Here is a 16,553-nt window from a genome sequence, read left to right on the forward strand (position 1 = left end):
TTTTGGAAATATAGCGATGATGGTGACAAATGAAAAAAAATTGTAAAAATTAGATAAGCGGCTAAAAAGTTATATAGAATTGAAATTGAATACAATTTCAACTTTGAATCTCAATAAAAGACAAACCAAAGAGAATCTAAAATGTTTAGCAACTTAAAATTTGCGTTTCCTGCCAAATATGTCTGTGGCAATCATTTTCTTAATGAAGAACTAAATCATAATATAATTTTCTCAAGTTGTTTCAATTTCATCCTATAACAAATTCATATTATAGAATAAAATTAAATTAAATTTGCCTTCCATATGTGGCTGCAGAAACATCAACCCTTTGATATTATTTTATATTTCTATTTAAAAAAATATACATATGTAAATCATTTGCCTTGCATTAATTTATAGAATATTCAATATTGTTTACAATTATAATTTAATTAAATGTTGGTCACATTTCCTATTACTGTCCAAGTCCAATTACTGCTCTTGTAAAGGCCACATACTGTCCATTGTTTGTTGTTGTCATCTTTCGTATTGTTTTTGTGTTTCTTGATTATTGTTGTGTTTAATTATATTAAATGTTTGTTATCTAATAAACTAACAACAACAATAACATTAAATGATAAAAATCATCATACAACAAGAAAGAAAAATACAAAATTTTTTACATAAATATTTAATTTTATCTCACAATACACTTTGTGCGAATCCACCCAGCGGCGAAAAATGCTAGGGTTTCACGTTGTAGGCCTCCTAAAATACTTGTTTCCAGATTCTATAACAACCGAAAGGACTTTGCTTTTCCTTTTAAAACATTTTATACACATGCAAAATTGCTTTGCAAAATAAGTTCTAACAAACTTCTATTTCAAATTCAAACCTATTTGGTTTTGCAATTGAATCGTTTATTTCAAAAACCAGTCAAGCAACAAAAAATCCGAAATTGAGTTATTGGGCGATTTCTGTTTGGTAAAGGTTAATGCACCGTTTTATGCAAAAAAATTAAATATTGGCCTCCTATTATGGAGTGTTTAGTGCAGAAAGAAGTCAAGTGACAGCGCTTGACTGGTTATATTGTATGTAATACTAGGCCCTAATCACTATGTATTCATAAATGTTGTAGGTCTCAATAAATGTGAAAAAAATAAAAGATTTGCAAATCCTAAACCCCTAGTGTATATAAGTAAGTTTGCGGGTTAGAGGGTTAAGAAGGCCTTTTAAAAGACTTCTAACAGAAGCGAGTATGCAGGGCCTTGGCCACGCTGTGTAAATTTGAAACGATCTTCCTGGGTGTCCTTGCGTGTCCAAAATAAGGCCTTTGAAAGGCCTCTTTACTGCATCCCTGACAATTAGCAAGTGTATGTGTGTAGGAGAGGGTGTTGCCAGGAGATTTTTATTTTATTTATTAAACAAAACTGTTCATCTACTAATAAAGGGCCCACCCAAAATTTACGCGAGATTTGAATTAGATAGAAAACGCAGTTTTTTATTATTAGATTGTGGAAATAAATCTGTAATTTCTAAAAACCCACGACTACAGAAGAGGAACAATTGATTTTAAGATTTGGGCGTGGTAACAAGGCCCCAAAGTGAATTACCTCAAGTATATGTAAAATTTAAAAATTTCCATTTCCCTCGAAGGGAAAATTGCTATCATGATATTCCCCTGAACTTTTCATTCACAATAGTTAATTTTGTTCGTAACAGCTGTTTATTATTTACAAAATTCCATTTAAAAACTTCGCAACATGGAGAATTTTTTCATGTCAACAAAGTTGAGGATCGAAAAATGGAAAAGGGAACATATTTCATGTGAAATATTCATGCTTATTAAACCACTACACAATTTTGATGTATTTTGGGTCCAGTAGTACAAAAATGGTAAAATTTTTAAATTCTATGAATAGATTTTTTAAATTTTTTTTTTTTTTTTTTCTAAAAATTGTGAATTTTTTTAAATGTTTCTACACATAATTTATGATAACTCAAAAACGGTTAGTACTTGGAAAAGTTCAAATTTACATAGCCTTTAATCCGGTTAGATATTACGTTTTAATCGGCTCAGTAGTTTCGGAGTTATAATAACAAATTGAAGCAAAAACAAGTAAGAGTGCTATATTCGGCTGTGCCGAATCTTATATACCCTTCACCAAATTATACTTCAAAATTTTAAATATTTTTAGGTAAACAAAATTTAATTTTTTTTCCAGTTGTGTTTTGAATTTTTTGGAAAAAAAAATTTTTTGATTGTTATTTAAAATTTTTTTTTTTTAAATTTTAAAAATTTTTTTTTCAAATTTTCAAATTTAAAAAAAATTTTTTTGTTTTTTCAATTTTTTTAAAAAAAAAAAAATTCGGGTTCAAAATTTTTTTCCCGATTTTGACCCATTGTAGGTCCAACTTACTATGGTCTTATATACGTCGTTTCAAATGTCTTTGAAATATCTATCATTAGATATCCATATTGTCTATATAATGTCTTAGTAATCCAGATATAGGTAAAAAAATAGGTCAAAAATCGAGGTTGTCTTGGTTTTTTCCTCATATCTCAGCCATTTGTGGACCGATTTTGCTGATTTTAAATAGCAAAATTCTCGAAAGCATGTCTGACAGAATTATTGAAGATTTGGATCCCGAAGATATCTGGGGTCTTCAGAAAACTGATTTCAACAGACAGACAGACAGACAGACGGACGGACAGACAGACAGACAGACAGACAGACAGACAGACAGACAGACAGACAGACAGACAGACAGACAGACAGACAGACAGACAGACAGACAGACAGACAGACAGACAGACAGACAGACAGACAGACAGACAGACAGACAGACAGACAGACAGACAGACAGACAGACAGACAGACAGACAGACAGACAGACAGACAGACAGACAGACAGACAGACAGACAGACAGACAGACAGACAGACAGACAGACAGACAGACAGACAGACAGACAGACAGACAGACAGACAGACAGACAGACAGACAGACAGACAGACAGACAGACAGACAGACAGACAGACAGACAGACAGACAGACAGACAGACAGACAGACAGACAGACAGACAGACAGACAGACAGACAGACAGACAGACAGACAGACAGACAGACAGACAGACAGACAGACAGACAGACAGACAGACAGACAGACAGACAGACAGACAGACAGACAGACAGACAGACAGACAGACAGACAGACAGACAGACAGACAGACAGACAGACAGACAGACAGACAGATAGACAGACAGACAGACGGACGGACATGGCTTAATCGACTCCGCTGTCTATAAGGATCCAGAATATATATACTTTATAGGGTCGGAAATGAAAAATGTAGAAATTACAAACGGAATGACAAACTTATATATACCCTTCTCACGAAGCTGAAGGGTATAACAAGTAAGAGTGCTATATTCGGCTGTGCCGAATCTTATATACCCTTCACCAAATTATACTTCAAAATTTTAAATATTTTTAGGTAAACAAAATTTAATTTTTTTTTCAGTTGTTTTTTGAATTTTTTGAAAAAAAAAAAATTTTCGATTGTTATTTTAAATTTAATTATTTTTTTTTTTTTAAATTTAAAATTTTTTTTTTTAAATTTTAATTTTTTTTTTTTTTAAATTTAAAATAATTTTTTTTTTAAATTTTAAAATTTTTTTTTTTGTTTTTTCAATTTTTTTTTTTTAAAAAAAATTCGGGTTCAAAATTTTTTTTCCCGATTTTGACCCATTGTAGGTCCAACTTACTATGGTCTTATATACGTCGTTGCAAATGTCTTTGAAATATCTATCATTAGATATCCATATTGTCTATATTAATGTCTTAGTAATCCAGATATAGGTAAAAAATAGGTCAAAAATAGAGGTTGTCTTGGTTTTTTCCTCATATCTCAGCCATTTGTGGACCGATTTTGCTGATTTTAAATAGCAAAATTCTCGAAAGCATGTCTGACCGAATTATTGAAGATTTGGATCCCGAAGATATCTGGGGTCTTCAGAAAACTGATTTCAACAGACAGACAGACAGACAGACGGACAGACAGACAGACAGACAGACGGACATGGCTTAATCGACTCCGCTATCTATAAGGATCCAGAATATATATACTTTATAGGGTCGGAAATGAAAAATGTAGAAATTACAAACGGAATGACAAACTTATATATACCCTTCTCACGAAGCTGAAGGGTATAAATATATTTTTTATTTAAAAATATCCAATTTATTTGTTTTAAAAAAATCATGAAAAATCGAAACAATCGCAAAGCCACATGTAATAGGAAGAAAATGAGATATCGTTCATAAAAATCGATTGATTATTTTCGAATTTATTCGCAAAATTGAATTCGCTTATTTTCAGAAAATTGTATGTGCGTATACTTTGAGTGTAAATTTTACATGTGTTTTGTTTTTGTTAAAATTTTTGTTGCAATAACAAAACACATTCAATGGGAAAAACCCCCGGGGAACAATCTCGCGATAGCGGTGCTAGATTTTAATTGCAGAGAAATATACACCCCTATCGTGAAAAACATGTGAAATTTATGTTCCCATGAAATGTCCATTTCCCTCGAAGGGAAAATTGCTATCGTGATATTCCCCTAAACATTTCATTCACAATAGTTGATTTTGTTCGTAACAGCTGTTTATTGTTTACAAAATTCCATCTAAAAATTTCACAACATGGGGAATTTTTTCACGTGAAAAAAGTTGATGAACGAGAAATGGGAAAAAGGAACATATTTCATGTGAAATGTTGATTCGCGATAGAGGTGATTATCATTCAATATATTTTATTAAGCTACATATTTTGCAATGGATTTAAATTGAAGGCAACTTGAATGAATCGATAAATATTTAATTCTATAAAGTATGAAATCTCAAAAAGAATGATTTCAATACATTTGAAATACTAAGGAATTAAGCCTATGAATTAGCTCATAATGAATTCTTTAAATATCCTTTAACTCATTCAATCTAAATCTTATTGTTACACTCTGGCAGCACTAATTGCATAAATAAATTGACAGCCTTATTAGTGGCTGGCTAGTCAGTGTGTCAGTTGCCTTATAGTTTCTACAGTCTTTGTGTTGTTATAATTTGTGGCACAAAATAGAGTCGAGTCGAGTGTAGACTTTGTACACAAATAAATGGAAATTGCACACTTTGTGTAACTCTCCACTACGACTCAGCTCTACTAAGGAAACAGAAGGCCGAAGAATAGGAAGATGAAGCAAAATTTGTGTGAATTTAAAAAGGCAAAGTCAACGACACAATTTTTTTTTATATGAAAATGGAAACATACATACATACATAAGAATTGAGGCAATAACAAAATAGAAGAAAAAAAAATAAATAAATAAAACAGCAAGCGTGGAAAAAAATAATGTATATAAAATTAATTAATAAAATTCATATGAATATGCATTGATTGAGGGTGTCTTATGAAGACTACAAATGCTTAGGCTTTAAAAATTGTGGAATAACCAGCCAGAAATCTTGCAGTAAATTGTATTCCCTTAAAAATATCGAGTCAAATCTAAATGGAAATAACTCAAAGATTCTATGAAACGCGTGCTTACGATTACTTTTCATGAACTTAACCCCTTGTCTATACCTGATAAATTTGTATCATGATAAACTGTTTGTCAAGATACAAAATTATTAGGTATAGTCCCCATTTATTAGTATTATTGCTTCGTTATGACCAAAGTATATTTATACAAGTACATGCAACTCTACAACAAATCAACAATAAAAAAAAACATTCATTTTGTTTGTGTAAAAACTGGTGATATTGTCAAAAACTGTTGACAAACATAGAAAGAAAAACAACAAAGTAAAAAATTTTGACAATCTCACAAGTATTTACAAAGGAAAATGAAATAAACAGCTGATCACTTGCATGTACTTGTATAAATATACTTTGGTTATGACAAAATTGTTAGTGCTTTTGCTCAGACAACTTTGTCTTGACAACAAACGTCATTAATTGTTATGATAAATATTTGTCAAGTATAGACAGGGGGTAATGAACAATTTGAATTAATTATCACAAGGTTGACTACCGTTACCGATAAGCTAACGTTGTTCCTTTAATAGCTTTCCATCTCAATTAACATTGCCTTAAAATAACGTTACCGAAATAACTGTATTTGAATTTCCGCTAAAATAGCATAAACGAAATAATCGAAACTTAAAAATGAGAAATTTTTTTTCAAATTTTTAGCTTTTATTTTGAAACATTTGTTCAAAGTATTGGCCATTGTGTGCTATGGCCGTTTCCCATCTTTCTGGCAACGAATGGATTCCGCGCAAAAACAGCTGGGCCATAAATGTCAAATTATGACCCCCTCTAACTCCGAGAGTTCTTGACCGATCTTGTTGAAAAATTGTGTCTGAATTACTATCAAATAGGTGCAAATTTCATCCCGATCGGAAGACATCGATTTTAAAAGTTGGTTCACTTGACGTGAAATCCCCCATATATTAATTTGTTAAAATCTGTGGAAATTGATTTGTAAAATAATAACACCAATTTTTATTAATAACTCAAATCTAACCGAACTAGCCGTTATCATTAAAATATCGTTGACAGAAAATAACCGTTACCTTTTTAAGGTAACAGCACCCAATCTGGTAATCCAGTAATATGATTTTACTATTTAATTCCTTCAATATGTACAAGGTGGCGCAAAAGTAATCATCCTATCAGAAAATGCTATAAATTTTGCGATTGGCCCCTAATGTCAGTTCTGTTTTGACATTTGTGTAGTAAACACATACGAAATACACGTTAATAAACAATGTTACGCTACAGTGCCCCAGAACGCGGAATATTGCTGACTATTTAATCACCACCAAGAGAAAGATGATTTTTCATCAGAAATAATCATGAGTGATGAGGCCCATTTCCATCTTAGCGCGTACGTAAATACACAAAATTTAAGCTTCTGGGGCACTGAAAATCCGCGTGTAACCAAAGAAAAGCCATTACACCCGCTCAAAGTCACTGTATGGTGTGCTGTTTTCGCTGGAGGAGTCATCGGACCTTTTTTCTTCGAAGACGTTGCGGCCCAAACGGTTACTGTGAATGGTGAGCGCTACAGAGCAATGATCAACGAGTTCTTTTTGCCGCAACTTGATGAATTGGGATTGGAAAACATGTGGTTCCAACAGGACGGTGCAACGGCACACAATGCACGTGCCACAACCGATATGCTGAAGGATGCATTTCCCGGTCGCATAATCTCCCGTTTTGGCGATTTGCACTGGCCAGCAAGATAGCCTGATTTGACCGCTCCAGACTTCTTTTTGTGAGGCTTTTTGAAGTCGCGGGTTTATGTCAACAAGCCTCAGACTCTTGCAGCTCTTAAAGACAATATCCGTCAAGAATGTGAAGACCTATCGCCGGAAGTTTTTGCCAAAGTGATGGAAAATGCCATAAAATGACAATCAACTGTAGCGGCGGCCATTTACATGACATTATATTCTCGTCTTGATGTAAAAAAATTAAAAGACCAAATAAAAATAATCCACAAGAAGAATCAAAGTTTTTAATTTTTTTTTTAATTACAGCCAAAAAACATCGGGAGTTTACTTTTGCGCCACCTTGTATTTATAACTTTCTAATTACACTGTCCAAAAACATTTTTGTACCGAATAGCGAGCCTATAATTCTTAAAGGGCATATTGAATAGATCATTTTTGTAGAATAAACTTATAGTCCAGCTGGTCCGAATTTTTTTTTACAGTGGGTCAAAACTTTAGTTTTTTAATCGAAGGTAGCATTATACTAACTGAAAAAAATGTTCTAAGTTAATGTCTGAGAGAATTCTTATTGTCAGTTTTGTATTGTGAAATTTTATGGGGATCATTTTTGTGGAAGACCTTAACCCTCCATCTCCTCTCTCTAGGGGTCAATTTGACACTTTTTTCGGATTAAAATATTATACGAAAATTTTAGCTGGAAAATTTCAGTGGGGGTCACCAAAGTTGTAAATAAAATTTGTTTCGCTTAATTAGCAAAATTATAAGCCACCTCGTGTCTCACACGTGTTTTAAAAAATCGTCAAAAATCCAAGTATGATCCCAATCAGCTGAAATTTAAAATATAAATAGTCATTAAGGAGATCTACAAAAACATGCATACATATGTTCGTTATCTATTTTAGTTCAAGAGATATTTAGGTTTATTTATTTATTTTTTTAATTCTGCTCGATCTTTTTTTGTTTTTTTAGATATAGGGAGCCTATGGAAGGTCGGAATAAAGAATAGGGTCGTCATTCTGTTCCAATCAAAAAGTCTAAATTTTTTGGACAGTGTTATTTATTACATATTTACATAAATAATTTTAAAATATTAAATTTTTAATATTTTTTAAAAACAAGTGATGCTCTTAAGGGAAACCCTAATATATACTAATTTGTGCTTTAAAAGTGTCAAGTGGGAGGAAGCCATAAAACAAAAGACAAAAAAATTAATAATCTAAACAAAGTATTCGTTATGTGCCGCAACAGGTCAACTATACAATGAATTTCAAGATAGGATTTTAAATAAATTATTCAAATATTTTTATATACATTTGTTACTTTCTAATTCCATACGAAGGGAAATAATTTCGAATGGAATACAATGTATTGAGCATGCAAATACAAACATTATATTTACGAATTGAGGGAGTAACCGCACAGAACTTTTTCACCGGGAGCCGATCGCGTTCAAGTACACAACACGAAGGGGAACATAACTCGTTAAAATTATCAAATAAGAAAATAATATATAAATTTTTCATCAAAAATACATTCCGAAAATTCTTTTTACTAATCGTACAATATTTGGAAAATTTGGGGGAAAAAAATCAAACGTATTTTACATTATTTTCAGTTGTAACTAATTCATTGGGAGTATCGCTTTTAAAGTTATCCGATTAAGAAGCAGGATGATCCACAGTGTAACAACGTTAATTTTTTGTTGTGGAACATTTTTGGAAGCCTAAAAAATAACGATATAAAATAAAAGTACTAACTCCTAGGGTTTTAGAGATACTTATTTTACTTCAAAAAATAACTTTTCCTGCCTTTTGAAAATCCCTTTAAATCTCTTATCAATCGAACAAATTCTTTTAAACATCTGATTAAATTGTTAAACGTTTAGCCGTTAAGAACTGTAAATAATAAATACTTCTATGTACATAGAATGATAGAATTTTGTATCTAAATGTGGGTACATATTGATACTATCAGTACCAGTACAAGTATAGTACATCAGTATGTTCTCTGAATATTAATACAATTAACAATAACAACATGAACATCATTTGCACCCACCCACTTTACTCACACATTCACACCAACACAATCACATGTGATCATCATCATCATGATCACTAAACATTATAATGTTTTACTCGTAATAATTGACAGTAGTGGTGACTTGAAAGTCGCATTAATAGGATTTTTTTCCCATTTCAGTTGTAGACACAGTGACGCATGTTTAGAAAACAGAAACAGTAGTGCTTAAAATGTGAATTTACATATGTTTTTTAGACAGTCCACTACAAGCGCCCTAAAGTCTGAACAGGGTTTAAAAATCAATATAATATAAGATTCTCGATTATAGTGACCAACTGAAAAGGGCTTCATTTGGTTTTGGTTAAGGATTAAAATATTCAGTGGTGGTCACCAAAGAAACAAAAGTTGTAAATAAAACTCTTTACGCTTAATTAACAAAATTAAACGCCACCTCGGGTCTCACATTTTTTAAAAAATCGCCAAAAATCCAAGTATGATCCTTGGATCCAAGTATGGTAACTTTGGTGACCCCCACTTAAATTTTCCGGCAAAAAAGTTCGTAGAATATTTTAATTCTTAAATTTCTTTTTTGAAAGGACTTTTTTTGATTTTCTCGAGAAAAAAACTAAAGACAGGAGATAGAGGGCTAGGATATTCCACAATGATCCCCATAAAATTCCACAATACAAATCTGACAATAAGAATTCTCTCAGACATTAACTTACAACCTTGTTTTCAGTTAGTATAATGCTCCCTTCGGTCAAAAACTAAAATTTTGAACCACTGTAAAAAAAAGTTCAGACCAGCTGGACTATAAGTTTATTCCACAAAAATTACCTACTCAACATGCCCTTTCAGGGTCGCTATTCTGTTCCAATCAGGTTAAATTCGCTTGCCTTGGCGAAACAGTTTTCTCTATAGACAATATATTATACATTTTGTGTTATCGGTCATATACTTGTACCAGTACATAAGTATGTTTAACATCGTTTTTTATACTTCTTAATTAATAAATTTGTCTTGGCAAATAAACATTTTGTATATTAAGCAAATTTCAATATCTTATTGTTATTTATATTTACCTTTTATTAAACTAACAACAGTTGGATGTTTCTCCGAACGTACTTCTGTACCATTGACCTGTAAAATAATAAAAATAAAAAAAAAACAAATGAAATAAATAAACCACACACAGTTGGGCCAATTCAAATATATTTCTTGGGGTTTTGCTGTTGTTATTTTCTTTTCTTTTTTGTTTAGTTTGTAGTAAACAAATGAGAAAAAATATTATTGAAAAGAAAAGAAGAAAAGTTAAAGACAAACCTTTAAGATCATGTCGCCAGCAACTAAACCAGCAATTTGGGCTGCACCACCTGGTTTCACGCTTTCAACGAAAACAGGATTGTCACCAGAAACCTGCAAGACGAAGAAAAAGAAAAGAAATTAAAAGTGAATTAAATTTTGATTAAAACTAGGTATATAAAAGACAATATTTTGTATAAATAGGAATAAAGAAAGGGATCTCAGAATTGTTTTCATATAATGAAAGAAGACAGAAATGTTAGTGACACATGTCTATGCCAATTTCTGTTATAGTGGGTTGAACTGTTTATTGACCCTTAGGTGTTTAAAGAATGTGCCTTTGGCCTGATATTTTGTGTTTAATTTTTCGCATTAGATACTTGATTGATCCCAAGCTATATATTGTTGCGACAATTTGCACTTTACTGTGCCTTGGTAGGACAAAGAGTGGCCAGTTAGCTGGATTATTTTATTTGCGTTTTTGGACTTTAATTGCCACCATACTCAGGTCGCATCGCTTTTGAAATAACAAGTAGTGATACCATTTCGCTAGTCTAGTGACTAGTTGACTATACGTCCCATGAATTAGATTAATTAGATCCTTTAATTGCCTATCACGTTTACGTCTAAATTTACTAGCTTTGGAATATAGCTAATATTAATTGGAACTAATTGGGTAATATATCCGAGTCGTATTAAAGATTGTAGTAAAACCCATTTCGTTTTAAGGAGTAATAGTGTCGTGTTATGCCGCTAAGAATGCTTTCCACCGAAACGTCCTTGGATGTTCGGTTCGCACTATCGAAACCATGTTAAACTGGTTGCCGGTGGATTTAATGACAATACAATCGAATTTCAACTCTGAGGTGAAGTGAACTCAGAAGACTTGTGGTCTGCTATAAGCAATTCTCCGGAATTCCCATCCCGAATAGGGATATGTTGTTTACTGAACTCTACCCCCTTGCAGCTGTTTTGAGGCAGTACCCTGATGGATCCATAAGAGACAATAGAAGCCCCTACTTCTTCATAGAATGATGTGGGATAAAATCATATTTCAGGCCTTTTTGTAGTGCTGCTGTTTATGAAAATGCAGGTGTCTTTTCCACATCTAGGTGAAGCGAATAATGCCTGGTGTTTCTGAATGAGGCATTAAGACATTCTAGTATAATACTAATAGCAACAGCCAGTGTAACTGATTAGCGGATAAATTGGCGAGGCAGTGGCGGAATGAAACGATAAACCCCTTGCCACACATTCCTCTTGCAAACTGTAAGTCGCAGTTCCAACAGAAATTATTTAGGCTTCCTAAGATTAGGTGTTCCAATGAATGCACCCGCTGACAGAACGTATAAACGGATTGGATTCCGTCGTTCCAACACAGAGATAATAGATTCATAGTAGCTACCGCATTTGTTACCAATCGATTGATTCGGTTGCACACATAGAATTTTTCGGTTCTATCAACAGAAATTCATTTAATAAAGATGAATTTCGGTTGAAGCAACCAAACTTTTGTTACCACTTCTGAAATTTTGTAGCCACAACTGTAAAATTCGGTCACTGAGGTAGAATCATTCGATCATGGCAACAAATTCGGTTGCCACTACGATTCGGTTTTCTCTGTGCGGGTAAGGCTACTGATATAAACTATTACATGACACTATATCTGGCTGGAGACTGGGTATACGGTTCAACGACTTCTACAGAAATTAACATGACTTCACATGAGTTGAGGATACGAATCTACGAAAGGCTTGGCCTTTTAATGAATATGAATGGCAAATGTTGCTGTCATCTGCAAAAGAATATATACGTTTGGAAGTTTGACTTAGAAGGTCATTTAGAAAAATTAGGAATAGAGTAGGAGAAAGAACGGAGCCTTGCGGTACCCCTGAATTAATCTTGGAATGCCCTATCCCGGAATAAAAGGAAGAAATCACTAAAGTTGTAAATTTAAATAGATTAGCGGTAGCTGAATATCGTTACCCTTTCTATCCATAAAGAAAGAAAAGATACAACTTTTCCAAAATAATGTGAAAGTTGTTTCTACTTCTGGATATCAACAATGGAGAAAGAAATGGGCGATGGATAACCAGAAACTCGACCTTTCGAACATAAAATTTCATATAAAAAACTGTCAATTATGTAGAATGAATAGCAATCTCTGAAGCTAATTCATAGCAGATAGTATATTTCGTATAAAAAGTCGAGTTGAAAATTTCAGAAAAAGTCAAGGAGAAATGTATGAGTTCCAGTCATCTTACGGATAGAAAATATGCAACTTATTGGGACACGATAACTTTATAATGTGAAAAATTGTGTCTACTTCTGGATTTCAACAATGGAAAAATGTGTGATGGATATAACCAGAAACTCGACATTTCGAACATAAGTTTTCAGATAAAAAACTGTCAATTCTGTGGAATGATTAGCAATATCTGAAGCAAATTCATTTCCATTAACCCTCTTGGGAGCATTTGGCTTCCACAAAGCATCTGCATCTTATACGGTTAGTTGTAGCTGTTTTTCGTGTACATGCAATGTAGATGGTAGTGTTCTAGTTTTTGGAGTATGTACGATGTTGCTATTAGATCTAGTGTATTGTTATTTTGTATCAATTTCATTAAGCTGTTGTTGTTCCAGCTAAGTAGATGATTGGTCTGCTATAGCTGGTCTAAGATAATGGGGCTGCCATCTGTCGTTGTCTAGAAACAACGTCCTCTGTGTCTTTGGTGTAGTGGTGGGGAACCTTGCTAATTTAATTCTTTGATTCCTACCTTTTTTCCCCAAGGGTTGGCGAGGGTCTGCCTGACCTTTGCCATGACATTATGCTTTTTTCATGGAGAGTGGTGTTCAGGGGCCTTTTTCGATGGATTGTTTAGAGAAGGGTTAATTTTAAAAACTCGAAAACCATGATGAACATTTTTGTCCTCTGCCAGGGATCGAACCTGGGGTGCTTGGTTTTGTAGGCAAGCACTTTAAACACTTTACTTAAAAAGTCGAGTTGAAAGTTTCAGAAAAAGTCAAGGAGAAAATGTATGACTTCCAGTCATTTTACTAATTTGAGGTTACCCGAGACGCGATTTCTCCAACTTTATATCTGGTAGTTCAGAGAGACTGCCATCAATTCACTCCTTACGCTTAGAAAAGATGCAACTTGTTGGGACACGATATCAGTCACTAGTTTTTCAAAAAGTTTGGGAATAACGCTGAATTTAGCTGTAACTTTATAATGTTAAAAGTTGTATGATTTCGAACATAAGATCTCTGATAAAAAACTGTCAATTATGTGGAATGAATAGCAATATCTGCAGCAATTAATACATTTATCTTCTAGCTAGTAGTTTTATTTTTATGAGCAGGGAACTAAAGTGAAGGAACTTAAAAATTGTAGGCGTGAGATACCATCTTAACTGTTTGATCATTGAGTTTTCCAAAAAAAATTTAAGAAGGTGAGCTGCTGAATTAAAAAAAATTTTCCCATCACTTTAAGTTCTTAATAAATTGTAAATAAATCAAATAAATTAATGCTAGATTATTCAAAATCTTAATGATTTTCAGCATATTTGTGTGTGAATTTTAATTCGTTACAAATGGCATACATAAGACAAATAATTTACCCCTTAACACTTCTTTATTCTATTCTATATAGAGAGTAAAATACAAGACAAATTTTGTTAAATACATCTAAAAAATATTGACGTCAATTTTTATTTATAATTTCGCTTGGAAATAAAAAAAAAAAATAAATAAATTCACAGCCACATCAAAATTACAATCATCGTCATCATCATCATCGTCGTCAAATGTGCATAAAAATAAATATAAAAAATGCATTTTTATATTCTTTATAAAATAAAAGCGAAATAAATTGCTACGAATGCTAATAAATATGTAGTTGTTATTATAAATGAATGTATGACTGGATGGATGGATGGATGGACAGATGTATGTATTCGCTTGCAGTAGAGATCCACATTCATTCAATTCAATGTTCAACATCCATCAAATCTACAATCTGCATTAATGTAGTGGAATTAAAAATAAATTTTGCAAATTAACAAATTGTTATTCCTCTTTTTTTTACTACTGTTGTTGCCATATAACTCATAATCTGAACAATAATTATACAAATTTCCACACAAACATTATCATTGTCAGACAGTCGCACGAGTATTACAACTGCAAAATTTTAAAGATTTATGAGTTCACTAAATAGTGGGAACAAGTTTTCAATTTATTTTAAATCTAGTTGTCGACAAAATGTTTTTTTATGATGATTTGTTTCCTACATTGAAGTGCGATCATTGCTAAAGTTCGCAATTCTGGTTACATGACAAGCCAAACATTTAAAGAAATGAAACTGCTTTCCCAGGAGCGAGGCAAATGGGACAAGAGTAATTGATCGATCGTCATATTACCCATTAACACAGTCATCAGCCACGAGATTTATCCCCGCTTTGGATTTTTAAGATGTCTATTTTAAGCTTTCTGAAGAAATTGATTAAAAATCACTTAGAATTTTCGCGAGCACTAATTCTCCATTAAGCATTCCTTTCACTGCGATAACATAGTCACAAACGGCTACACAAAGTATGAAAGCTCAATCGAAATGGAATGGTTTCGCACTATACGTGAATGTACCTCATAGAAGAGAAAGAGCGATGAAGCCAACTGTGAATAGCAAATGCTTAGCGCAGGTTTATCGCCACACCAGCGGATCATAAGCAAAATTTAGACGTATTATTGCATCAACAAAAGAAAATTGCACGAGAAGTGGAATTTTCTGTGAGAAGTTGTGTATCAAGCTGGAATATTTACGGAGTCTGAATTGGCTAGGCTGATATCTATGAGGCCGATATATTCAAGCGAAAATGAAAACCGTATGGGAATTGAAGAGAATACAAGGTATGGGTAATACACGAAGCTCGCAATGCTCTTTTGAAAGGATCAAACGGTGATCGAATCTATCATTATGTGTGCAGGTTCATATTAACTGACTGATTCTCTTTTAAACCTAACCTAGCACCACATCGAGCTCATGTGCAATGCCATTTACCCATTTATTAAGCTGTTTAACAAGAATCACCATTAAAGGGAGATAGGAAGAGATCACCGCTCACGATCATAATTCGATCTGTACAGGAATTCCATCCTTTTGCTGATATGTTCCAAAACACCAATATTTACTAGATTGAAATAATTGAAAGCCTCTTCTATGTCTTAAAAAGCTGACATTGTATACTGGAGGAAGACAGCGTAACTGGATTCGGAAGAAACATACATTAAGATATAACGTAACGATCTCAAAACTGGCCAATATGAGCAGACCTCAGGGAGGCGTCTTATCTCCACTTCTGTGGAATTTGGCCATAAACTGTGTTTGATTTCATGCGCTGGAAGACTGTCGCCTATGCGCACGATGTTGCGATGGCAGTAGCAAAAGGATCCATTTTTACGAGGAAATACACGCTGCCAGGAATGTATGTTGATGAACTGTCCTGGAACCTCAAAACTCTGGCATGGACAAGGAAGGCCATTACGGCAATGTATACCAGGAAGCCCATAGTCATGTAAAAGGGTACCAGGAAAGTGAACTGAATATTAGAGGCGTTTACTAAACCAATATTATTCTATGGGGATCTCTGTATGTTGGAAAGATCTACATAATGCCTAAATCACAGCATACTCCCTGAAAAGGTTTGAAGGAGAACGTTATTGAACCGGATCCCGGTGGATCTAATTGCGAGGAAATTGGCCTCGCATGCATGCAAACACTTTCATATTACATTGATTATTGTACTTCTAGACCTTTCTTAACGACAAACTTCGTTTTTATACCCTTCACCAAGGCAAGGGGATATATAAGTTTGTCATTCCGTTTGTAATTTCCACATTTTTCATTTGCGACCCAAGTATATATATTCTGGATCGTTATAGATAGCGGAATCGATA

General features: G+C 33.3%; 1 protein-coding gene across 2 annotated transcripts in view; it reads right to left on the reverse strand.

Moving 5' to 3' along the window:
- The window catches only part of RhoGEF2 (Rho guanine nucleotide exchange factor 2), a 362,382-nt gene that overhangs the window by 245,495 nt on the left and 100,334 nt on the right, over positions 1-16,553 (reverse strand). For both annotated transcript variants that reach the window (XM_065510657.1, XM_065510656.1), the window contains exons 4-5: positions 10,620-10,712; positions 10,379-10,436 (exon numbers count right to left, since the gene is read on the reverse strand). In XM_065510657.1, the coding sequence (XP_065366729.1) occupies positions 10,379-10,436; positions 10,620-10,712 (151 nt within the window). The remainder of the gene's footprint in view (positions 1-10,378; positions 10,437-10,619; positions 10,713-16,553) is intronic.

Source organism: Calliphora vicina, chromosome 5 (assembly GCF_958450345.1).
Source record: "Calliphora vicina chromosome 5, idCalVici1.1, whole genome shotgun sequence".
In the NCBI taxonomy this organism is placed as follows: Eukaryota; Metazoa; Arthropoda; class Insecta; order Diptera; family Calliphoridae; genus Calliphora; species Calliphora vicina.